This window comes from Lissotriton helveticus, chromosome 10 (genome assembly GCF_964261635.1).
Source record: "Lissotriton helveticus chromosome 10, aLisHel1.1, whole genome shotgun sequence".
Taxonomy (NCBI): domain Eukaryota; kingdom Metazoa; phylum Chordata; class Amphibia; order Caudata; family Salamandridae; genus Lissotriton; species Lissotriton helveticus.
The window spans coordinates 1047518356-1047545012 of record NC_136071.1 but is presented as its reverse complement, the minus strand read 5'-3'; the positions used below and the strand labels follow the sequence as shown (position 1 = coordinate 1047545012).

General features: G+C 48.4%; 1 protein-coding gene across 12 annotated transcripts in view; it reads left to right on the top strand.

The window, feature by feature from the left end:
* The window catches only part of NEBL (nebulette), an 874906-nt gene that overhangs the window by 641665 nt on the left and 206584 nt on the right, over positions 1-26657 (top strand). For 10 of the 12 annotated variants that reach the window (XM_078663756.1, XM_078663754.1, XM_078663752.1 and 7 more), the window contains one exon: positions 4891-5001. The exons of the other annotated variants lie outside the window; for them this stretch is intronic. In XM_078663756.1, coding sequence (XP_078519882.1) covers positions 4891-5001 — 111 coding nt within the window. The remainder of the gene's footprint in view (positions 1-4890; positions 5002-26657) is intronic. 12 annotated transcript variants of the gene reach the window in all.

Below are 26657 nucleotides of genomic sequence, written 5' to 3'. Positions count from 1 at the left end.
GCTGTCTAAGGCCTTGTCCCATACCATATTGAAATCACCTAGTAGAAACAAGTGCCCCTCCACAAACTCTCCCATCTTATCCAACAGGCTCTGAAGAAAGACATTCTGCTGGGCATTGGGAGCATACAGCACCACAAACGTACACAAACAGCCGTACAGTAGTCCCTTAACCATCAGCCACCTACCCTCCTTATCACAACAGACTCCCGTAGGCTGAAATTGGAGGGATGCCCGAAAAATCAGAGCCACCCCCCTGTGCTTTGTATGGGCAGAGGATCTGTAGATGAGAGGAAACTGCCTATGGCGGAGCCGAAGTTAATCTTTGCGTGCCAGATGGGTCTCCTGAAGACCCACCACATCCAAGTGATGATCCAGCAAGTATTTCCAGATCTTTTGGCGTTTCTGCGGAGAGTTGAGGCCCTTCACGTTCCACGTGCCAATGCTAGGAGGCATGAGGAAGGTCCAGACCCAACAGCTTCACAAACGCCAATGTATCCTGCTTCCCTCCTCCCTTTACCTCAGACATCCAGCCCCCCCCTCCCACCCCAGACCCCTCCACACGCATTCGGCCATCCGCACATCATCTAACTCCCACCGGTTGCCACCACCTTCCCCCCCTCCCCCAACCTCACCCCAACAGCCTCCCACCCAGATCCCCCCCCTAGACCCCCAACCCCCCCACTCCCAACACGCAACCCTCCCAACAGGTCAAACTTAACATTCCTAGAGAAGGAGAATTCGAGGGGACCTCCTCCAGTTGGGCTCGGGGCACCACAGGTGGAATCCCTAGGGCCACGATCCGGGGTGTCTTCACAGAAAGTACGTTCATACCCCCGGTACCTGATTGTCTGCGCCCCTCCGGCACCTCGGCCATGCGATCCCAGGCTAGGCCGCTCCAGAGCTCTGCTGGGAAGAAGCCAGTGTCACCGAGGCCACTGACGCAACCGCTGCCCCCCTCTCCTGCAAGCTGAGATTGCGGTCCGGTCCCCCAGCGTCCCTCCCCGGGCCCACTCTGTGCCAGAAGGAGGACCGTCGTCGCCTTCGGGATGGAGAACCGCCGCTCGCCGACGGGGGATCGAGGTCATCGATGCTAAGAAGCTCCTTCGCTGCCTGAAGGGAACGGATCTGTACCAGCCGGTTTTGCCATCTGAAGACGATTCGAAAAGGGTGACCCCACGAGTAGGAGATGTTATGATCTCTCAGGAATGCGGCCACTGGGCGAAACTCTCTTCTTTTCTGGAGTGTGGAAGCCGCCAGGTCTTGATACAGCTGGGGACGATGCTCACAGAACTGCAAGGACGGGAGGTCCCGCGCCTTCCGTAGAATTCGCTCCTTTAGCTGAAAATCGTGCACACAGACCAGAATGTCCGGGGGTGGGCCCCCTCCTCGCCTGGGCAACCCCACCCTGTGGACTCTGTCCATCCTAATGTCCTGCAGATCGTCCTCACCAAGAATCTGTAAGAAGAGCGCCTGGACATAGCCACGAAGGTCGCCCGCCTCACCTTCCCACGGCACTGCTCGTATGCGGATATTGTTCCGACGGGAACGGTTCTCCAAATCCTCCGCGTGGGCCTGGAGTTCCAGATTCTGCTCCGTAAGCCGGATCACGTCTTGCTGCAGCTGGTGGACATCATTCGCCATGCTCAGATCGTGGTCTTCCAGCGTGGCCACTCGTTCACCGATTCCATCGACATCTCTGCGTACCTCGCGGAGATCCGATGCCAGCTGAGTACGGAGCTCCGAAATGTCTTCTTTGATTGAAGTGAAGAGCTCCGTCATGAAGGCCTTAGTGGCGGGGGCCTCATTGTCCGAGCGCCTGGAGGACGAGCTAGGTCCCGGTGAGGCCGGTTGTTGGGGCCCCTTAGATTGACCCTCCTTGCCGGGTTTCCCCTTGCGTTTTGAAGAGGACATCGTCGCGGCCTTATTCCTCCTAGAGGCCAGTCCGTCCCCAGGAATCTCCCCTTCGATGGGGCCGTGTCCCAGACCAGAATGCTGCTCCGGCCCCCCCTGACGATCCCCCGATCCTGTGTTGATGTCGGTAAACCAATCCATGGTGTCTTCGTCCCCAGGTTGCCTCCACGCACCCGCTGTTCCCTAAGCAGAGGGGAGAGCACCAACTCAAGTTCTCAGCGCCGACAGGTTCCCTGCCAGCCCAATGCACAAAGCCCCCAAGGTGGCAACAAGGTCCAGCGGGAGACGTCCGGCGTGGTAGCAATATAGGATCCTCAACACCACGTTCAGCACTCTGTGACTCCCTTCAAGGTCGCTAAACTGTTCCAAATTAGGTCACCGCTCCCTCTGTAGCCTCCCTTCACGTCGGTGGATCAGTACACGCCCCGCAACTTGCGACCCCCAGGAGCCAGGGGCCGCTCAAAGTGCAGTCCGCCACCCTCCTACCTGTCTGGATTTGCTAGGCCACGGGCCGGCACCCCACGTGTTGCTCGAGAATCCCGGCTGCTTCTGCCACAGATCCACTGGTCGGACCTCAGCCGGGGGCCGTCGCGCCAATCAGAACAGGTCTCCGTCTCCCCAGGTCGTCCACTTTGTTGCAGGCTGGGCTCCGGCCGCAACCAGGCCGCAATCCCCGGGCTCACGTAGGACACGAGCCGAAGGACTGGCGCTCACGGCGTGTGCGGCCTTGCTCCCCCTAGAACCTCCAAGCACTTCGCTGGACCAGGACACGCTCCGCAGCCAGCGACCCCCAGGAGTAGGAGACGCTCAAAGTGCTGTCCGCAGCCCCTCCTGCCTTCCTGGATTTGCTAGGCCGCGGGGCCCAGGCCGGCACCCCACGCGTTGCAGAAGATCCCGGCTGTTCCTTGCAATTGTTCCACTGTTCAGACCGTAGCCTGGGGCCCTCGCGCCGATCGGAGCAGTCTCCATCTCCCCAGGCCGTCCACTCGCTGCAAGCTGGGTTCCGGCCGCGGCCAGGCCGCAATCCCCGGGCTCGCGTAGGGCACGCGCCGAGGGACGGGCTCTCGTGACAGGCCGCGATCCGCAGGCTCCAACTCTGCGCACACCGACACCGGCAGTCCGCCGGAGGACCGGACCGCCTCCCCCGGGACCGGGGACCACAGCAGGCACCTCTCACGGCGTGGCAGTCGCTAGTTCTCTCCCCGCCGTCCGCCGTGCACCTCGGCTCACTGCTCCGTCGCCCGGGCCCGTTTCACGTCGGCTCAGGTCCGAAGCGCCTCCGCGCTCACCCCCGCCATAATACCATGGTCGCTGGTCACCACGATTCTCAGCGGGCGTAGGCAGTGCCAGGGGCTGGGAACGAGCCCCGGATCGGTGCTAATTGATGCTTTAGACGGCCTGGCGCCGGAGGGGACTTAAAACGCGTCCTACTCCGTCGCCATCTTGGCCACGCCCCACGTCATCCTTTTTAACAATGTTAGAGGTGTGTGTTCGATAATGGTATTCAGCATTATTTAATTATAATATATTTGACTTTTACCACTGGTAGAGCTTCCCTAGATTCTTTACATCTCCCACTAAATAGTACATTATAGCCCCATGCCCAGCTGGGAGAACCCTACAAGGCAGTGGAAAATCCTGTGGTTGAAAACATTTGAACACAGACTCAACCGATTCTTAACAGGTTTCAGCGCAGTGACATTAGCAATTAATTTAATTCCTAGATACATTTATGCTCTTATCAGGGTGCCTGGTGGAGGTAAACCTATTGTGAATAGCTGCAAGCATGCCCAACCTCACACTTTAGCTCCATGAGTTTTCTTTTCTTGAGGGATGTTCCAGTCTGAGTGCAGCAGTTGATAATACATGTTAACCTTGGCTCTCACCAGAAAGTAACTGATTCAGGAGTTTATTGACATGTTCCTGCTAATTGTATTCATGCCACAAAGGGGGTTCTCAATTCAGTGTGTGAGCCCATTCCCTATTCATTCACATATCATGGGCGGATTTTCTAGTGAATGTTGAATCCTGTCTCCATATCTTCTTTAAAAGCCAAACAATGTATTTCTTTCGAATAACTTCTTAAAAGATATTTGCTAAATAGTTTGTTACGGCCAAGTTATATGACAAATACTTATTTTAGAGCATGGACAATATAACAGTGGTGGCTGCTAGGGAATGGTGGTGGTGAGGCGGGGCGGTGGGTGTTTGAAAAAATAAACAAGAATGAAAGGAAGACTTACTTGCCGAACACCACCTGCCGCCTCTCCTCCGTCCTCCCTCGGTTCCTAGCTCCAGGCAGCACTCAGGATCACAGACTGCCCTAGCCAATCACAATCCTACTGTCACTAGCATGACACCAGCATTGTGAATGGTCTGAGCTCCGTGGTTCAGCATTTAGACAAGGACTGAAAGCCTGTGCATGTTCTCCTCCCAGGCTAGTCAAAACAGCCGGATTGAAAACATGCTAAGTGCTCTTGACAGTTTGGCTGGTCCAAGACGGCTGGTCAAACCGTCATGTGCACTTAAGTGCCAACCACTGCCCCCCCCCCCCCCCCCCCCCCGCCACCCCATTGGTGGCTTTGATGACAGCCCAGCCCGCCCCTCACAGCTGACTCAGTACGGAAAAATAAAAAGATTAGAACATTGTGTTATTATCATTTTATTTTTCTCTTTTGCACTGCTCAAAGAGAAGTGCGGGCGATGCTCCTTCACCTTAGCGGAGGAGCCCGGCTGCAATTTAAGAGAACATGTGTGAAGACCTATTCACCTTTTTCATGTATTTAAACCCTGGCACGTGATTAGAACTATTTGTATAATTATAAATAATCTGAAATAATGTATTATGTGATCTAAATCAGTTATTATTCACGGACAATGCAAAATAATTTGCAGTTGCTGATGTGGGTGTTGGCTGTTGTATTGCACACATATTAATAACAATGTTTTTGTTTATCTGTATATTACCATACAAATTAGAAGTTATATAGAAAAGATTATGAAGACGGAATGAAAGGGAGAGCATCGGCGGATCTAGACCTAACACCATCTTATCTGCATGTGAAGCACGTCACCAAACTGCTGAAGGAGGTAAGGACATTTGCGTGTATTTCTAACTTGATTTGATAATTATCATTCTGTGTAGAAGCTGAAAAATAAACAGTTACCTGTCAAGTATTACTTCAATTATTTTAGTGAACCATTACACATTGTGTTCTATGTAAACGCTAGAAACGTAGTGCTTACATTTATCCTTGTATAACCTTTTTTAAATAAATATTGGATACAATATTATTTACGCTTCCAAATAGTCCTCAATTTTAGAATTGTAGGTGTGCTTTGTAAGAGATATTGGAGGCAGCATATGTTCACACTTAAATAATGCTCAGTTTTTAAATTGACATATTATGAGATTGACTTGATAGTAAATTCAGCTTTGCTGCACCAACTAATTGCATTTGAATGATGATCAGCTTGTGGTGATGTAGGAGTCATGATCTAGATGAGACATGTTATTAAAAAATACTAATTTCTTTTTTTATTTGTTTAACAAGTTTTGTTTAGTGGTATCATGTTGCCTTACAGTCATTCTGGAGCACTAGGTGATATGAAGGTCTTGTGTCTTGGAAAAAGGTTAATAGTGAGGTGGGATCAGTCTACGTAAAATCAGTGTGTCCATCCTGTTCAGGCGCTGATGTTCTAAAAAACGATTTGAAAATTGAGTTCCGCCTGTATTTCTAAAATTGGGACACTTTTGGTCCCCTCTTGTGGCTGGATCTATGTTTGTTCCACAGGTGGGTGTCGTGGGCAACTTCATTGTCATCATATGGGCTTACTATGGCAGAAACACAAAGCATTGATGGACTTCAAATTCCTTGATGGTCGAAAACATGGTCAAATTTTGCAGGAAAAAGGGCCTTTTATCTGACTTTTGGATCTTTCAACAAATCTACATTGCACTTTTTCTCAATTGAATTTATATTGAGCATCTAAGGGATAAGCAAAACATCTTGCACTTTACAAGTTGTATAAGTCTTTTTATGTTTTCTCCAAATTATGTGAAAATAATTAGTTCAATTTGTCAGTGTACAGTGGGAGTGCTGTGGTTTGGTAGGGTGGGGTGGGGGAGGGTCACAGGTTGGGGGGTAGTAAACTCCGGCAAACGGCAGAATGGAGCAGAATGGAGCTAAGTCAATAAATAACTAAATAAAATGAATTACATTGGGTGCGCTGCAACGCCAAATGGCGATGCAACACACGCAATGTAATTTGTTTTATTTATTTATTTATTTATTGACTTAGCTCTGTTTGGCCCATATGCCGGAGTTTACCACCACCAGCCTGCCCCTCCCCCGCCCCACATCACCACCCGACAGAACTCCCTCGAGGAGCCGCCACTGTCAGTGCACCTAAAAGCTAAAATGTCCACTTTTTAAAACAGTACTTTGAAAAGACCAAACATCATTTCCTGTGAACTCTACCTAAACCACGAATATTTTTATGGATCTATAAACATCAATCATTTTGGCATGCCTCCAAATCCCTGCGCACAGAGGAATACTTCAAAGAAATATATATTTTCCATAATTAGCCGGGCCACTGACTATATCCAGCAGCATGCTGTAGCTACATAGATTTTATTCTTAATAGATTCTGACCAGTGTTCTAGAAATAGGGCTTATTTTGAGTTTGGCAAATGTAGTATGTTAGAAATTGGGTTACTGGTTGACTGAGTATGTGCCTTGGTCAAGCAGCAACCACAATCCTAAATGACTTGAAACAACTCTGCCATTCTCCTACACATACTAAAGAGGCCACTCTTGATGCTATCATCTCTACCAATGATCTGGCCTCCCTTTCTCGCATTGTCCCCATACAATGGTCTGGCCACCACCTTATCCTCTTCACAATCTCCAGCTTAGTGCCTCTCCCTCCCCCTAAAACCATTAAACTTAGGAAATTGACCAGAAATCTTCATCTTATTCCCCTGGGGGAACTGGAGACCAAGGTTAAATCTCAACTCCTGCTTCCTCCTCCCTGTCAAAATGCAAATGACCTCACCGAACATTTTAACCAATCCATCAGTGATGTCCTTGACCAAATTGTCCCAGCTAAATTAAAATTGCAAAAAAACAATCCCTCCAAATCTTGGTTCAACACGGATCTCAACAATGAAAGACACTCTCTTAGGTTGATCAAATGCACGTGGAGGCAACATGCTTCCACCCCTAATCTTGCACTCCTCAGAGCAGCTGGGGCCAATTATAAAAAACACATTCTCAATGAAAAGGCCTCCTTCTTCTGCTCTCAACTTGACCGGGCCAAAAATAGACCCATTGAACTATTTAACATTGTAAAAAAATCAAACAGCCTCTGCCCCTCCTAAGTTGTTGGCCAGTATTGAGAGATGCGAAGAAATTGCGTACTTCTTTTTAGAAAAAATCACCAAGATTGATCAATCCTTTATCTTTATTCCCCCCAACCCATTATCCCCCCATGCCCCACTTGCCAATTCACCTTCCCTACTCGTCCCTACCCCTGGCACTTCGCATCCCCCTCTTGTTGTCCCTCCTCTCGACCCCTACTCCACCAACCCCCAGAAAAAAAATAATGCCTCCTGGCATCATTTTTGCCCATTCACTGAACATGAAGTCCTCCACATCATTACCAAGCTTAAGCCTTCCTCCCATTCCAGAGATCCTCTGCCTGCTAACCTGGTCCAAGATTTAAAATACATCATTGCTCCATATTGGTCCACTATCATTTACTCTTCCTTGGCCTCCGGTTGTGTCCCTGTCTCCCTTCATCTTGGATAAATCACCCCTACCCTCAAAAATTCTACAGCTGACCCCAACAACCTTAACAATCTTCGTCCCATCTCTACCCTTCCTCTTCTTTCTAAAGCCCTGGAAAAATGTGCCCTACTCCAATTGGACAAACACATTGACACATTCAATCTGTTGGACTTATTTCAATCTGGCTTTAGAAAGGGTTGCAGTACAGAAACAACCATGCTTAACATAATCGACAAACTTCATCACTCCCTCGATCAGGGTAGTCCACCCTTCTCATTCTCCTTGACTTCTCTGCAGCTTTTGATACTGTGAACCACTCTGCCTTGCTTAACACTCGGAAAGATCATTTTGGCTTTAATGGTTTTATCCTCAAATGGTTCACCTCCTTTTTCCTGCACGGATCCCAACAAATTAAAATACATGACTGCCTTTCTAAACCCATGCCGGTCTCCTTAGGTGTCCCCCAGGGCTCTATTCTATCTCCATCTCTACTCAACCTCTTCATGGAACCCCTCGCCCTCATCCTTAAGCAAGCTGGAATCAATTACCACCTCCATGCTGATGACACCCAACTTTACTACAAGATTAAATCCCGTGCGGACGTTCTGCACCTCAATGAGACCTTGACCAAGGTTCCATCCAGGTTTCATCATAACCACCTAAAACTCAACCCTAAAAAACTGAAGTCATTCTTTTCTCCCCTAAAAACAACCCACTCCCAATTCAACACTGGATTACTGACCTTAAAGCTCTTAACTGTTCTCTCACCATATCCAACTCAGTCAAATCCCTCGGAACCAGTATTGACTAGAACCTCAGTCTTACTTCCCACATCAAAAATTTGGCTAAAGGCGCACTCTTCACTCTCCATCACCTTAAGAAAATCAAACCCTTCATTTCTGCAGATGACTTTAAATTAGTGGTTCAATCCCTGGTCCTGTCCCGAATTGCCTATGTTAACACCAGTCTCTCTGGAACACTGAAAGTCCACTTAGCCCCAATCAAGTCCGTCCTTAACCTCGCTGCCAGGCTCATTATGGACTTTAAGCGATCTGATCACATCTCCCTTGCCCTCAAAGCCTTAAAATGGCTTCCCATTGAAGGCAGATCCACCTACAAGACTGCTTGCATTACGCACAAAGACCTTCATCAAAACACTCCACTGTACCTCTCAGATAAACTTCACAAAGCGGGCTGCTCTAGAGCATTAAGGAGCACTAACTCTCTCATTCTAGTCCCGCCTCTGTAAAACAAGAAATCTACTCAATCCCATACCTTCTCCGGAAATGCACCTACCATCTGGAATTCCCTCCCTAAAGAATTATGTTGTAAACCCTTCTACATTAGCTCCAACAAGGACCTCAAGCTGCACCTTCTCAACAAATATTGGGGCCCTTAAACCTTTTACCTGGACTATAATCCCCTCCCTCCTCCCTACTGTATAGGTCTCCCCCCTATTGATGTCCTGACTCCCTTTCCCACCCCTCTTTACTTACCTTCTAATACTACTGCCTTTCTCCCTTCAATTGCTCTCGCTGTTTATGCACATGCACTCGTACTATTTCCTTACCCATCACCTTCCACTGTTTCCCCCCCACTTTTACTCCCCTCCTCTTCTCCATCCCTGACCATTGCGCTCTCTAAATCCACTTAGGATTGGTTGTTTACCTAATGTAATCCTTATGTTATCTCCCCTTGTTTTAACTGTACTGTTTTTCATGTTCTCATGGCTCATATATTTCCTCATCGTCCAAATGTTTCATGCAATCTTTCCTGCCTAAACCCTTGTAAAGCGCTCTGATACCCTCGCGTCCAGCTAGCGCTACATAAAACCTTTAAATAATAATATTAATAATCCTAGTCAGGGTAAAAGGAAGGCAAGCTACAAATTAACCTGTGCTCTCTCTCACTCTCTGGTAGCTTGGCACAGAGCAGTCAGGCTTAACTTTAGAGGCAATATGTAAAGTATGTGTGCCTTAGAACAAAAGGGATATACAAAAGAAACAATTGATGGACTGAATGCTGGACAATGCAAACATTCACCCCCAGTCACAAGGATCTGGGTTACATCCATCATTCTTTTGCTCACCACACCACCCCAGTTTGGACCCAGCCATATGCAAATCAGTCTTGACCCTGTTCTTTGTGGGAACAGTCTAGCCCGAACTGCCGAGCCAGGTCCTCCCTGAACCGGAAACAAGCATCCTTGGATCAGTTTCAGGACATCACCCTTCATAAGCCAGGCTAGCTTGAATTCATTGGTGTGGTGAGCACGGGACCCAAGTCTGGGCATACCCTTCCCACTTAGGGCAACATATGCAAAAGAAACAATTGATGGGCAGAATACTGGACAATGCAAACATTCATCCCCAGTCACAAGGATCTGGGTTAAATCCATAATTCTTTTGCTCACCACACCACCCCAGTTTTGACCCCGCCATATTCAAATCAGTCTTGACCCTGTTCCTTTTGGGAACAGTCCAGCCCAAACTGCCAAGCCAGTTCCTCCCTGGACCGGAAACAAGCATCCTGGGACCGGTTTCAGGGCATCAGCCAGGCTAGCTTGAATCCAGTTTTGTGGTGAGTATATGTCTGGGTTCACACTGGAATGGCATGGTGAGCAAAAAAACGATGGATTTAGGCCCAGATCTCTGTACTGGGGTGAATGTATGACATTGTTTTGACTTCAGTCCATCTATTGTTTTTTTTGCATTTGTCACGCCAAGAGGGACGGGTATGCCCAGACGTGGGCCCCATGCTCTTCATGCCATTGGAGTCAAACTATCTTGGCTGAGGAGGGATGAATCCCCATAACCGGTTCTAGGATGCTTGTTTCTAGTTCAGGGAGCACCTGGCCTGGCAGTTCAGGCTGGACAGTTCCCTTGAGGCACAGGGTCAAGACTGATTTGCATATGGCTGGGTTCACTCTGGAATGGCATGCTGAGCAAAAAAATGATTGATTTAGGCCCAGATACCTGTACTGGGGTGAATGTATGACATTGTTCTGCATTCTGTCCATCAGTTCTTCATTTTGCATTTGTCACCCCGAGTGGGACGGGTATGCCCAGACTTGTGTCCTGCGCTCTCCATGCCACTGGAGTCAAATTATCCTGGCTGAGGAGGGGTGAAACCCCAAAACCAGTACTAGGATGCTTGCTTCGAGTCCAGGGAGGACCTGGCCTGGCAGTTCGGGCTGGACTGTTCCCTTGAGGCACAGGGTCAAGACTGATTTGCATATGCCTGGGTTCACACTGGAATGGCATGGTGTGCAAGAAAACGATGGATTTAGGCCCAGATCTTTGTTCTGGGGTGAATGTATGACATTGTCCTGCATTCTGTCCATCACTTCTTCTTCTTGCATTTGTCACCCATAGTGGGACTGGTATGCACCGACGTGGGTCCTGTGCTCTCCATGCCACTGGAGTCAAGCTATCCTGGCTGATGAGGAGTGAAAACCCGCAACCTGTCCTAGGATGCTTGTTTCCAGTCCAGGGAGGACCTGGCCCGGCAGCTTGGCCTGGACTATTCCCATGAGGCCCGGGGTCAAGACTGATTTGCATATGGCTGGGTTCACACTTGAATGGCATGGTGAGCAAAAAAACTATGGATTTAGGCCCAGATCTCTGTAATGGGGTGAATGTATGACATTGTTCTGCATTCTGTCCATCAATTGTTCTTTTTGTATTTGTCACCCCGAGTGGGACGGGTATGCCCAGACTTGTGTCCTGTGCTCTCAATGCCACTGGAGTCAAGCTATCCTGGCTGATGAGGAGTAAAACCCAGAAACAGGTCCTAGGATGCTTGTTATCAGTCCAGGGAGGACCTGGCCTGGCAGTTCGGGATGGACTGTTCCCATGAGGCACAGGTTCAAGACTGATTTGCATATGTCTGGATTCACACTGGAATGGCATGGTGTTCAAAACAACTATGGATTTAGGCCCAGATCTCTGTACTCGGGTGAATGTATGACATTGTTTTGAATTCTGTCCATCAATTGTTCTTTATGCATTTGTCACCCCGAGTGGGACGGGTATTCCCAGACGTGGGTCCCGTGCTCTCCATGCCACTGGATTCAAGTTATCATAGCTGATGAAGGGGGAAACCCCGAAACCAGTCCTAGGAGGCCTGTTTCGAGTCCAGGGAGGACCTGGCCTGGCAGTTCAGGCTGGACTGTTCCCATGAGGCACAGGGTCAAGACTGATTTGTATATGGCTTGGTTAACAATGGAATGGCATGGTTAGCAAAAAACTACATATTTAGGCCCAGATCTCTGTACTGGGGTGAATGTATGACATTGTTCTGCATTCTGTCTATCAATTGTTCTTTTTGCATTTGTCACCTGTGTGGGAAGGGTATGCCCAGACGTGGGTGCCGTGCTCTACATGCCACTGGAGTCAAGCTATCCTGGCTGATGAGGGGTGAAACCCCGAAACCGGTCCTAGGATTCTTGTTTCTAGTCCAGGGAGGACCTGGCCTGGCAGTTCAGGCTGGACTGTTCCCATGAGGAACAGGGTCAAGAATGATTTGCATATGGCTGTGTTTACATTGGGATGACACGGTGAGCAAAAAAACTATGGATTTAGGCCCAGATCTTTGTACTGGGGTGAATGTATGACATTGTTCTGCATTCTGTCCATCAATTGTTCTTTTTGTATTTGTCACCCCGAGTGGGACGGGTATGCCCAGACGTGGGTCCCATGCTCTCTATGCCAGTGGAGTCAAGCTATCCTTGCTGATTAGGGGTGAAACCCTGAAACCGGTCCTAGGATGCTTGTTTCCAATCTAGAGAGGGCCTGGCCTGGCAGTTCGAGCTAGACTGTTCCCATGAGGTACAGAGTCAAGACTGATTTGCATTTGGCTGGGTTCACACTGGAATGGCGAGCAAAATGAACAATGCATTTAGGCCCGGATCTCTCTACTGGGGTGAATGTATGACATTGTTCTGCATTCTGTCCGTCAATTGTTCTTTTTGCATTAGAACAAAAGGGAGCAATGAACAGAAGGAGCTCATCCCTTTGCTCTAATTAATGTAATGAAACAAGAAGAAACGGGCTCAGAAAAGGTTCTATGCATTCAAAAACAGTGGAGTCAAACAAAAAAACTAAATGTTTTTTAAAAGAACTCTCACCAACCAACCTAGTTGGTAGCAATCTTCATCATTGGGTTCCCAGGTGTGCTTCGGCACCTGATTACAGTGGAACAGGTCTTTGTTAGTAATGGACGGTGAAAGTAGTAAAATTAAAACTGTCTCTAGGATCCCACTCTTAAATGGGAGTCTTTTTAATAGTGGAGTCATGCTGCAAGCTTAAAAAATGAAATGTGGATATAAAGGAGATTTTATTGATTTTCGATATCCTAAAAAAAGAATCATCCAATGCGAGGCTTCTTGAGGACCAAAAGTGAAAAGCCTAATTAGGCTTTAAGTGAAGTGGAAGCACATGCACTTAAATTATCTGTACAGCACTTAAAAGTAAAACTGTGAAAAACGCAACACAAAAAGACTCCCCATTAGATTAGAAAAATATACTTTGATTGAATAAATAAAACAAGATCAAAATGACTAAAATCCAATCAGTGGAACCTGAGATATTGAATTTTAAAGTAAAGTAAGTATAGTAAAATGTAATGGTGTTCAATTACTTAAAATCATTACATCTCAGCCAAGAAAAGGAAGGGGCTCCGAAAATGAAAGCAGAATGAAGGCATACAATAGCAATACAATAGCAGAGTGTAAGAAAAGAAGGCCCTACAGTGTAATCGGGGAAAGTCCATATCATTAAAGTTCGTCCCTCTTAGTGCAGTCTATTAACATTGAAAAGTGCATTATTCTTTCAATAATAATGTGTGATTTGTGCCTTACGTGAGCTTCTAATTCCTGGGGTGGTGAAGGGTTGCCATAAAGTGCTTTCGATTATAAAACATAATTTCTGCCTCAAACAGGCTGGTAAAAGTTGGCATAACAATGAGCTACCTTAAAAACGCTTTTTGTTTCGTAGTTGTTTATTGTAGGGGTGCTACTCTGTAGGGTATGTGACTCAGGCATGCTTCTGATATAAGTGCTTCCAAAATATGACATAGTTTGCGCCTCAAGCAAATTTGTAGTTGATATATTCCTAGTCTTCAACAGCAATCTTGGGCATGTTAAGGTTTCCTGTTACTGATTTCATAAACTTTATGAAACATCAAGGTAGCTGAAATGATTCTCCTTGTAGACAGGGATGGACAGTGACCCTGCATGTTCTTATGTATAGGATTCGAAGTATTGGTCGGAGCCAATAGTGCCCCAAGGGTTTCTGGACTTCACATATGCAGATTACGTGTATTACGGATTCTTGTGTTGTGCCACAGCATCTGCACCGTGTGCTGACTTCCCCCTGCCATTGTTCGGCAGTAAGTTATACATTTGGCACTTAGAATCAGATCCTGCTTTGGCAATTTGAATTCTGGCCTTATTTATCACTGGCTAGTGCAATCTGGAAGGGCGAAGGTGCGCTGGTAGCAAATACATTGCTATTTGTCTAACCACCCATAGACGTTCTCCCTAAACACCATTGCCCCATATGTCAATGCGGGCAGCATGTTAGCTGCAACCCCCGTTAGAAGGGCCTCTGTGTTTTGACATGCAGCGCTTCTTTTAAATTGGCCCATCCTGCACGTCAGGTGTTTTAAAGTCAATTTCAAGCAGCCCAGCTGGGCGGCCTTACCCCCTCTTGTATCCAGTGTGACACCAAGGTACTTAAAACTTGTTGGGGCATATTATCAAGACAGCTGATAAAATTATCGCTGCTTTAGCGGCAGAAAACTGCCACTAAAATGTTGATAATGGGGTTGATAATATGCTCTATGGAATTCCAATTGAAGCCTATGTTAGATGTGAAGGACATAAAACCTGAGCTTCAATTGGAATACCATAGAGTATATTATCAAGCCCATTCTCGCCGTTTTAGCGGCAGTTTTCTGACGCTAAAGCGGCGATAATTTTATCGGCTGTCTGGATAATATGCTCCCCTGTATTTTAATTTTTGATCCTCCAATCGACCAGGCGCCCTTTTTGATCCAGCGTCTGCCACAGATAAATGTTTTAGTATTTTTAAGGCCAAAGATGATTTTATTTGCAGTGCAATGTTGTTGAAGTTGATCCAATAATCTCTGAAGGCCAATTTTAGTGTTGTCAAGTACCACCATGTCATCTGCATATTGCAGAATTTGTATTTTCCACTTTGCTAGATGGGGCAGGTAGATCCTTGGGACTACCCAATAGCTTTCCAGATATGCATTATAAAGGTGATAAGGCAGAGGTGCTAGTATAAAGCCCTGTTTCTAACATTTATTAGTGGAGATTTTTTCTGATGTCACCCAGTTTGCTGTTAGTTTAACCCTGACCCATGCATCACTGTAAAGTTGTACTATTGCCTTTGAGCGATGTGATGTATCTGCCACTTCTGTAGCTTTTCCCTTAGTCTGCCTCTGAGAATATTATCAAATTGTTGGTGGAGTCGATAAATGCTGCATTTAACGGGAGGGCCTTGGGCTCATCGCTTCATCAATCAGGCAGGAAAGCATGAGGTGAGTATCATCTATGTGGCTATGTTTTTGGAAACTAGTTTGAAACTATGGAATCAGTTTTCTCTCCATGGCCCACATTTCAAGCCCTTCATGCAGTAATTTAGGATAGCACTTCCTTTCAATATCCAATAGTGCTATCATTTGATAATTTGCTGGTGAGGCTCTATTTCCTCTTTTCTCTATGGGTACTAGAGTTGAGCCTCACCAACTTTCTGGAACTGTTACCATATAATGGCATTCTAAATTAAGCTGGGTTAAGATGGTCGTCCAGAGGTCAGCTTTTAATAGGGCTTCAAGGATGCCATTGTGCCCTGGTGCCCCAGCGGATCTCGTATTCCTTAATTCTATTTTGACATTTTTTGTTGGCGGCCATGCATTGGTACTGGTTGGGGTTCTTGTGGTGGCCCTTTCCCTCTTCCCAGAGGGAACCTCCTGATGGCTAAATAAGCGCACTTGTTGAAGATTAAATTGGTGCCCTGAAGTGATCTCACTGGATGGGCTGTTTTCTTCTATAGGCCCTGTAGAGAATTCAGCACTGCCAGCGGAGTTCGCAGTGTTTTGTCCACTCTGTGCAGAGCACGGAGTTCCCAAAAACTCAGCGAAGTGACGCAGAACAGAGTTATTTCTCTCGAGCGGCTGGCCAATGTTAAGTTGGTGAGCGCTTGCGAAAATAAATGGCACATTATATCTCCTCCCGGCGAAACTTTTCAACATGGGCGGTCGCAGCAGGTTGCGACAGCTTGTATCGAGAAATCTGCTGCTCGCAGTGAGGAAGCTGCCGCTCAAGTAAACTATCTACTTGAGCAGCAGAAAGGGGCAGCACGCTATGACATGACTTGTAGTGGCGTTCACGCAGATTTTACAGCACGGGGCAAACTCCCTGCGGTAAAATCAGTGTGAGCGGCACTACTTAACAGACTCCACTTCTGGTGGAACTCAGAGGAGTTCAGTGGCTTTTTTTCCCCACATCACGGAGTTCCACAAAGTAGAAGTCGGTGATCTCACTGGATGGGCTAAGTGGGCTGTTATCTTCTGTAGACAAGCCACATGCTTGCTATACCAGCAGGAGAAGTCAACTTCTAGGCAGGTAGAGGTAGTGTAATAGAGCTGTTTTACATGATCAGACCATTGTTTCATCATAATATTGCAGAATTCTTGGCTTCAAGTGTTGGTAGGCTTATTCAGTAGCCCCCAGCATTCCTTAGAGTCTTTTAGCTTGAGTGCAGCATGTAGTTTAGCTCATATTAGATTGTTATGTGTCCGGTTGTTCACCCATAGCTGCCTTCTGTATGCTTGCCTTAATTTTCTTATTCTTTCTTAGGATCCCTTTACAGCCCTATTTTTGTACTTTCGGCCATGCAGTGTTTTATTTAACTCCTTTCTGAGGCATTTTGTTTTCTGACTATTAACCTGCCCTCCTGTCTCCTGTTCAGCCCTCCTTGTGGGGCCTCATGTTAGGTTGTCTTGGAGTGATATAAGCAAGGATGCCCAACCTGTTATCAGTTCCTTTACCATCTTGCCTTCATGAAGCCTTTCTATGAAACCAGCACTTTGCATATCTATTTGAGGGCTTTCCATTTGCCAGTTAATTCCTTTCATTGAGACAGGTTTTTCTGGATGACCCAACATCTTTGTTGCCTGGTGGGTGTTAGAAATGGGGGTACCTATTTGGCAGTGGTATACACCCTGGTAAAGTAGGGACCCTTCCTTCTAGTCAGCATTAGTGAGTTACACACCCAAGATAAACCCTGCTCACCCTCGGTTGGCTTTGCATGAGCAATCAGTTCTATCTCTGAGGCTATGTGTAAAGTATTTGTACATAAAACACACAGTAACACAGTTAAAACACCCAAAATTGATACCACACCAGGTTAGAAAAATAATTAATCTCTATCTAAACAAAACAAGAGAAACACAACCAAAATCCAACATACAAGGTGGGCGTGGTCGACAGCCGAGCAAGCTGGCCACTTCAAGAAGCAGCTCCAAGCCCTGTTCAGCCAACTGACATCCATCTGCTACAATTATCTGCACCCCACGCCTCAAAATGATGGTTGTGGTGCTTACCCAGCAGTCGGAGTCCTGAGAGGCCGGAGCACAGGGAGACATCCGCTAAGACCGCAGCTGGAGCCCTGAGACTGTTGTGGGTGGCAGCCTGATACACCCTGAGCTGGGCTCATGGCTTTGGAGCTACAGGACCGGACAAGGAGGATCTAGAGTCAAGCGACGAGGTGCCAAGAGGAAAACGCCGCGCAGATAAGTCAGGCCCTGACGCTGTTGAGATCAGGGGACAGAAGTGGGGACTGCACCTGGAATTAGTTTGGTGCCCTGCCCTGCTATCCAGGGGCCTTCTCCAACCTGAGGTAGAGCCCTGGAGGTGAGGGGGTAGTAGCAGGGAGGAAATACAGGGAAAGCAATGTGAATGAGCCCCCCTGCCTTTGCTGCCTATAGTATATGGTCCTTTTGCCCATCGAAGTAGACCTAGCTGTAACAACACCATGCAATGCGGTGCCGGTCCCGGCCCTCCGGCTGGTCGGACCTTAGTGGTGTGGCCTACTCTTCCCCTGGGTGGGATGCCGGTGGCCTCGGCTGATCACAAAATCTAACAACATTCCCTCTCCGGGGCTTGCATTAAAGCAACAGACCACTGTAGCAAAGGATCAGATAGGCAGCATCCAGACCTACAAACAGTCTCCTACCCCTATTTCAATACTGGGTAAAGGGAGCCCGCCACGACACCAACAGGCCGCGCAGGTCAGGCTAGGCTCGCGGTGGGCGGTGATGGCTGTGGGCCTCCCCAGATTAACACCGATCCCGCCTCTGACAGCATTAGGAGTACAGTGCTAAGAATTAACCTCTGGAACACAGAAATTGCACAAATGGCTGCCAAAGGTCACAAGAACAGCCACCAGACCAAGCTGGATAAGTACACGGTCACGAAAGAGGCCACCATTGGCAACTGCTTCAATTGCAGAGGACACTCTCACACTCCGAGATGTAATGGCTGCCATCCAGGGAGTATGATCATCTCTAGAACAGAAAATAGACACTATGAATATAGAGCTTACACTGGTTAGAGCAGACCTGCGCAATTTTGGGGACAGGGTTAAAGAAGTGGAAGCAACCACAGCGACGCATGAAGGAGGACACAACCTCTCTCAAAGCACATGTTAGAGACCTGAAGACCATCGCGGGGGACCTTGAGGCCCACCTGGAAAATGCGGAAGGGCGCTCAAGGTGGAATAATATCCACATACTCGGAGTCCCTTGAAAAGCGGAGGACCTAGCGGCTGATCTCTTCGTAGAAGACCTAATACTTAAAAATCTGCAACCCCATGAGCTCTCCAAATTCTTCTCTGCTGAAAGGGCACACAGGGTGCCAGGGCTCGCCCCTATCCCGGGGCTCCGCCACACCCTATTATACCACAATTCTTCAACTTTTGAGATCGTGACATAATCTTACAGATGGCGTGGAGTGCCCTCTCACGGAAATACGACAACACCATTGTTAGATCTGGGGGACTCTAGTTGGCAGAGGTAGGTACCACTGTCCAAATAGGGACCCTAGCTTCTAGTCAGGGCAAGGGGGATACACTTTTTAGATAACCCCTGCTCACCCCCTTGGTAGATTGGCACGAGCGGACAGGCTTATCAAAGGCAATGTGTGAAGTATTTGTACCAACACTCACAGTAACACAGTGAAAACACCACAAATGGACTCCACACCATTTTAGAAAAATAAAGTAGCTTTATCTAAACTACACAAACGACAAAAATCCAACATACAGAGTTCAAGAAAATGATTTTCAACGAGTTCTAGGGTTTGCGTCCAAATAATCCACAGTTGCGTCACGTTTAGCCCACAGTACCTGTAGATGCGACAAAAATTCCAAGTGAAAGCTGCAGCATTGAAAACAAGCATGCATCACTCCTGAGACCCTGGGGAGGTGATGCGACAACCCGGTTGCACGCAGCGTGCGTGTTGCGGTGAATCCGGTCTGTATGGGGAGGGATGCGATACCTTGTATGGATTCTGGTGCATAGGTTCGGTAGGAAGCGTCTCGCACAGGCACAATGCCACGATCTTCGGGATGGTGACGATTTCAGGTGCGGCTGCGATGCGCGGCGCAGTGTCTATCTTCTCCTCTCGTGGCCCCTCGATGCGATGGCTCTGCGATGATGTTCGCAGTGACGTGATGAGGTCTGCAATCAAGCGGTGCGACAATCTCACCCAGCGACGACAGGCTCTGCAACGATACTCACAGACTCAGGAATCTTCCTGCACCATGGCGATGCGCTCCACAAGCGAACAATGCGTCGGTTCTAGCAGCGACAACAGGCGCTGTGATGATCTTCATGGCGACGGGAATTTTCTCGCACTGTCGACGAAGCGCTCCGCAACCGAGCGATGCGTGAAAATTGCACATCTTCTTCTTGTCCAGCTCCCCAAACAGCAGGCACAACTTCCAGAGGCCCCACAATTGGATCAAGCAATCTAGGAAGGGAAGAACTCTACAACAGAGTTCAGTGGGAAGCTGGCAGTGAAGTCCTTTTGTTCCTGGGGCTTCTTAACAGGAGGGCAGCTCTCCTCAGGCCTTTGGAGATCTCTTCAAGCAAGGGGTCACAGGAACAGTAAAGTCCTTTCCCTCTCCTTCGCAGCAAAGCAACTGCAGGTCAGCCCACAAACACACACAGCAGGACAGTCCTTCCTCTTCATTCTTCCATCTTTCTCCTTGGCAGAGGTTCCTTCTTGATTCCAGGATGATCTAATTTTCTGTAGTCTGGGTAGCCCTTTTTATACCATTTTTCTCTTTGTTCTCTGAGGGCAGAGAGGCCTTGGCTTAGTCAGAACCAGTTCCGGCCAGTCCTGGAGCACATTGTTTACTTGACTTCTTCCTTCCTTTGAAAGAGATGGGCAGGGTCGTCAGCCGCCCAGCAGGAGGTGGAGCCAGCATTGTGGAAGGCAGGCACAGCCCTATTCAGGCCCAGGTACTATCCCCTCCCACCACTCAAGATGCAGATGGAGCTATTCAGCCCAGGGATGACTCACTCAGCCTCTGGGAGCCCCCCAGCCCCTGTCACTCACAAATTAGACAGTCAATTCACAAACAGGCCAAGGCACACAGAAAGGTCAGACAAGACAACAGCCACTTTCTAAAAGTGCTGTTTTCAAGCACAGGATTTAAAAACCATCCTTCCTAAAATATGTGTTATTAAATTCTGAGTTCAGGGATTCCAGACTTTTATTTTCTATCTTGCTCCTATAGGAAGATATGCAGGTAAACATTACACACAGCATTCCCCATTATAGCCTATGGGCAAGATAGCCTTTCAATAGTGAAAAACAAAAACGGCTGTAATTCACTACCAGAGCATATCACCCACACTACTACATGCTCCACCTTTCACATACACTGCACCCTGCCCAGGGGTTACCTAGGGCCTTCCATAGGGGTGTCCAATGTGTACAGAGGAGGGTGCAGCCCTCTCCTTCCTGAGGGCTGCACCCCCCCAACTGGGGTGGTACCCCTGGAAGCAAAACTGGTCAGGACACTGCTTACAGATATCCTTTCCTCCAGGTCAGGAAGATCTTGAACCTGGCCTCCCAACCAAGGGACCAGAACCTGCGGTTGTGCACTTGCCCGGCGCACCATGACTTAATTGGAAGCACATATGCCCCCCGAGGGTGACGCACAACTCGGGTGTCATGTGACAGTCTGCCTGGGGTAGGGGTGTCCAATGTGTACAGAAAGGGAATGGTTAGGCCTGGCCAGTGTGGACACTGATAAGGTCAGCATGGCAGTTAGCAACTGCACAAAGGCACTGCGGTGGCAGACCTTAGACACCATTTTTGGGCTACTCATGTGAGTGGCACAATCAGTGATGCAGGCCCACTAGTAGCATTTGAATCACCAGCCCTGGCACACTCAGTGCACGTTACTAGGGACTTCCTGGTAACACAAATATGCCAATCATGGTTAACCAATCACAGTAACAATTTATACGGAGAGCATATGCACTTTAGCACTGATCAGCATTGCTAAAGTGCCCAGAGTCCTATTGCCAACAACCACAGGTCAAGTTCAAGTTCAAGTTCAAAATTTGTATAGCGCACTACTCACCCAGAGGGTCTCAAGGCGCTTGAGGGAGGGGGGGAGGGGGGTACTTTACTTATCGAATATCCAAGTTTTTAGTTGCTTTCTGAGGGAGAGGTGGTTTTGTGTGAGGCGGAGGTGGGTGGGGAGAGAATTCCACGTTTTCGCCGCTAAGTAGGAGAAGGATCTTCCCCCCATGGTGGATCTTTGGATGCGCGGAATTGCGGCGAGGGCTTGGTTGGACGATCGTAGTTGGCGGGTGGGGGTGCAGAAGGACAGGCGCGTGTTGAGGCATTCGGGTCCTAGGTCATAGAGGGCTTTGTGTGCGTGGGTGAGGAGACGGAACGTTATTCTCTTGTTGACGGGGAGCCAGTGGAGGTCTTTCAGGTGACCGGAAATGTGGGCTTGGCGGGGGATGTCTAGTATGAGCCTGGCTGAGGCGTTTTGGATGCGTTGGAGTTTTTTCTGTAGTTTGGCTGTGGTTCTGGCATAAAGGGTGTTTCCGTAATCCAGTCTGCTTGTGACCAGTGCGTGGGTGACCGTTTTTCTTGTTTCGGTGGGGATCCAATGGAAGATTTTTTTGAGCATGCGTAGGATGTTGAAGCATGATGATGAGACGGCGTTGACTTGTCTGGTCATCGAGAGGGAGCAGTCCAGGATGAAGCCTAGGTTACGTGCGTGGTCCGTTGGTATGGGTGCGGTTCCCAGGGCCGGTGGCCACCATGAGTCGTCCCAAGCAGAGGGGGATGAGCCTAAGATGAGGACTTCCGTTTTATCCGAGTTCAGTTTTAGGCGGCTGTTCTTTATCCACTCGGCTACATCTTTCATTCCTTCGTGTAAGTTGGTTTTGGCGGTGTTTGGGTCTTTGGTGAGGGAGAGGATCAGCTGGGTGTCGTATGCATAGGAGATGATGTTGAGGTTCTTGCGCGATGGATGCGAGGGGACTCATGTATATGTTGAAGAGGGTGGGACTGAGTGATGATCCTTGTACGCCGCAGATGACTTCGGTGGCCTCTGATCTAAAAGGGGGGAGGCGGACTCTCTGGGTACTTCCGGCGAGGAATGAGATGATCCAGTCCAATGCTTTTCCTTGTATTCTGACGTTGCTGAGGCGTTGTATGAGGGTGCTATGACAGACTGTGTCGAAGGCTGCGGAGAGGTCAAGTAGTATGAGGGCAACTGTTTCTCCGTTGTCCAGTAATGTTCGAATGTCGTCTGTTGCTGCGATGAGGGCGGTTTCGGTGCTGTGTTTGGCTCGGAAGCCGGACTGTGAGGGGTCGAGGGATTTGTTGGATTCGAGGAAGGCGGCGAGCTGACTGTTGACGGCTTTCTCAATGACTTTGGCAGGGAATGGGAGGAGCGATATGGGGCGGTAGTTCTTAAGTTCAGTGGGGTCTGCTGTGGGTTTCTTCAGAAGAGCGCTGAGTTTGGCATGTTTCCAGCTTTCCGGGAAGGTAGCGGAGTTGAGGGAGCAGTTGATGACTGCTCGGAGATGGGGTGCGATAATGGAGTCTACTTTGTTGAAAATGTGGTGGGGACATGGGTCGGTTGGCGATCCTGAGTGGATGGAGTTCATCAGGCGGATGGTGTCTTCAGTGGTGATTGGGTTCCAGGCGCAAAGGTTGTTAGAGGGGGTTTTTGGTTTGGAGGTGGGTGGAGTGGATTGGTCTCCAGACTGGTTTTCAAAGCTGTTATGTATGTCTGCGATTTTGTTGTGGAAGAATGAGGCTAGGGAGTCGCAGAGGTCTTGGGAGGGAGTGATGTCGTTGATGCCGGCGGTGGGGTTGGTAAATTCTTTGACGATGTTGAATAGTTCTTTGCTGTTGTGGGCGTTGTTGTCAAGTCGATCCTTGAATGCTGATTTCTTGGTGGATCGGATCAGTTGGTGGTGTTTGCGGGTGGCGTTCTTGAAGGTGGTCAGGTTGTCAGTGGTAGGGTTTTTTCTCCAGGCTTTCTCAAGGGTGCGACAGAACTTCTTAAGGTCATCGTTGAACCAGGGGGATTTTTTGCTACCTTGCTTGATTTGATGGTTTTTCAAGGGTGCTAGTTCGTCGGCGCTGTGGGTGATCCATTGTGTGAGATTGGTGGCTGCTTGGTTTGGGTCCGATGATTTGGCAGGAGGGTTTTGGTGAAGCGATGTGAAGAGCTGGTCGGTGGTAATTTTGTTCCAGTTTCTTCGGGGAATTGGTTGTGGGAGGTTGTGGGTCGTGGTCTCTATGTAGTTGAAGTGAACGCAGCTGTGGTCCGTCCAATGGAGAGCTGTGGTGTGGTTGAAGGAGATGTGTTTGCTGGAGGTGAAGATTGGGTCGAGCGTGTGTCCGGCATAGTGGGTGGGGGTATCAACAAGTTGTTCGAGTCCGAGGTTGGCCAGGTTGGCCAGAAGGGTGGTGGTGTTGCTAAGCGTTTTTCTTTTCCAGGTGGAAGTTGAGGTCTCCCAGTAGAATGTAGTCCTCGGAGGGGAGGGCGTGTGGGCTGATGAAGTCAGTGATGTCTTCGCTGAATTGTGTGCGGGGTCCTGGTGGCCTGTAGATGAGGGTGCCTCTGAGTGTGGTCTTGGGGTCGGTGAGGATCTGGAAGTGAAGGTGTTCGGTGGTAGCGAGGTTATCGTCAGAACTGGTTGTGATGCGGATGGTGTTCTTATGGACGATGGCGATGCCTCCTCCTGTTTGGTTGATGCGGTCCTTTCAAATGATTTTGTAGCCGTCCGGGATGGCTATGGCGATGTCGGGCGCTGATGAGGCGTTCATCCAGGTTTCTGTAAGAAAGGCGACGTCCGATGATGTGGTGTCGAGTAGGTTCCAAAGTTCAATGGAGTGTCTGTGGATCGAGCGGGTGTTGAGTAGGATGCACTTCAGGTGGTTAACGTCGGAGTTCTGTTTGTATTCTGTGCATTTGGTGTGGGTCCTGATGCAGTCGAACTTGCAGGAGTGGCAGGTGAATGTTCCATGGGTGTGTCCTGGGGCGGCTTGGTAGCAGTGTGGGAGACGGCCGGAATTCAGTGCTGAGAGGGTAGCGGAGTCGTACGTTATGCGGGTGGAGAGGAGTTTGCGGGGGGCAGGGGGTCTGGCGCTGGGCGCCGTCCAGGCGCGGACGGGCGTAGACGGGCTTACCTTTGGCGCACCTTCGGCGAGCATGGGGCGCGTCCGCTGCGTGTGACCCCTGCGCGCGAGTGCATCATACATAAGAGGATAGTTGAGGGGGGCGGAGCGAGGGAGGAGCAGCTGGGAGGCGGGAGCGGGGTGGGGAGCCGGGCTGGGAGGCACAACAAACAAACAACAAAATGGCAGCAAGCCAAAAGTGAAACAGGACGAGATTGGGGCCCAACCTGGGAATCGCGATTTAAACGGGCATTGGCACCGGCACAATCAGGCACACAAAATTAAATTGGGCAAAGCGAGCAGCGCACAGATGATTAACAAAAGAGCAACAGTCCAGCAGTTAAGCGCTATGAAACGATACAATCAGGCACAATTAATACAGTCAGGCACAATTAAATGCAGCAAGCAGTGCGCACTTGGACTCAAATGCAATGATCAGTCTGGCAGTCTGGCAATAAGTGCTACGATACCAGGGCAGGGAGCAGCGTAAGGAGCGACCGCTTCAGAGAAGTCAGGACGGTCAGGAAAAACAAGGGAGGAAGAAGCAAAAAGTTTGGGGATAACCCTGCAAAAAGGATCATTTCCAACAGCCATCATTACACTCTTTCCCGATTTTACCCTCAATGTCCAAAAGATGAGACTTTCCTTTCTGAAGTTTTGTGGAAAAAAGGTATCAAGTACTCCATGCTTTTCCACGGCCCATCTGAGAGTAGTATCTGAAGATAAAACATAGTTTTTCATCTCACCAGAAGAGGCCTGGGAATGGTTAGAGGGGTGGAGAAGAGTTCCTGGAGCTCTTGCACTGCATCAGCGCAACAGATCGCACTGAAGAGATGACAAGAAGGGTGTACAGCTTGGATCAAATGGGGGGGTAGCCAGGGCGGCTCTCCCCACCCGGAAAATACCTGCACACAGCCTGGGGGTTCTTGTAATATTCTGTATCACGCTGGTAACAACCTAATAAAGCTGTTTTGGTTGGACGGGGCAGAGACGTCTGTTTACCCTCTACAAAGTTACTTGGTTAGATTTTGAGTGGCGAAAGGCGCTCTGCATGGTTGGGGTGGTGGGCAGTTTAGCGCCTGCTTTGCAGGGATGCAAGGGAGAGGGACAATGTTGGGAACTTGTTATTGGAATTGTTTGTATTATGTTGCACAGACTAGGTCGGGAGCCAAACCACACAAGTTACACAGCCATATAACCAGTAGGGGCAGATACTATCACCTGGCCAGACAACAATATGAAATACCCATGCCGGACATATTAGATAAAGCAAAATTACGAATATTGTCAAGGAAAGTCAATGGACTGCGTGACAAAATAAAGCACGGAATAGTACTCCAATATATAAAACGGCACTCGCCTAACATTGTTTTCCTCCAGAGACACATGACTGATAACAAGAGTAAAGCATTAGACAGATAGGGATACAAAATGCTGGCTCATGGCAGCTACACATCAGGTTCCAGAGGTGTGGTAATATTGATGAATAAGATGCTGGTATTTTAAATTCCCTTCACCCATGTTGACAAACGAGGATGCTGTGTGATAGTTGCAGGCACGTGGGAGGGAATACCATTAACCTTGTCGTTGTATATTGCCCACCAAAACGCCAAGACACCACTTTGGCTGAGCATAGGGACAAATTACTGGCCCTCCTAGAGGGTGTGCTCTGCACGGGGACGACCTAAACCTAGCCCTCGACAACACCATGGACTGCTGGGCTGCACAACAGTGTTTGGGGTGATGATTTAGGTTAAGAGTTTTTTTTTAAATGTTTATATTTGTATTATGTTTTTGTTAAAGAACACAAGAAAATAAACCATAACAAAATCAAGTAGAGTCATGAAGCATTGTACATTAATAATCCATACATCAGATAGTACACGTTTACAGCTGAGGCGGGCTATTTTAAAAGATAGTAATGCGAATCCTATATTGTTGTATCGGAGTGTCATAGGGTCTCCCTGTCCTTTAGGCGCTAAGGCCTACTGCTGGTCATGTTAGCCCGAGAGGATCAACCATCTAGAACCCGACTAGTCATCACCCACTGCGATATCAAAGCCATAGTACTTCCTCCATTTATCCAATATCCTGTGGAATTTCTTTGGGCATCCCTTCGCCTTATAGGTGACCCTGTCTGCTGCCATATACATGTCCATCCCGGCCTTCCATTCTCGTAGTAGTGGTGCAGT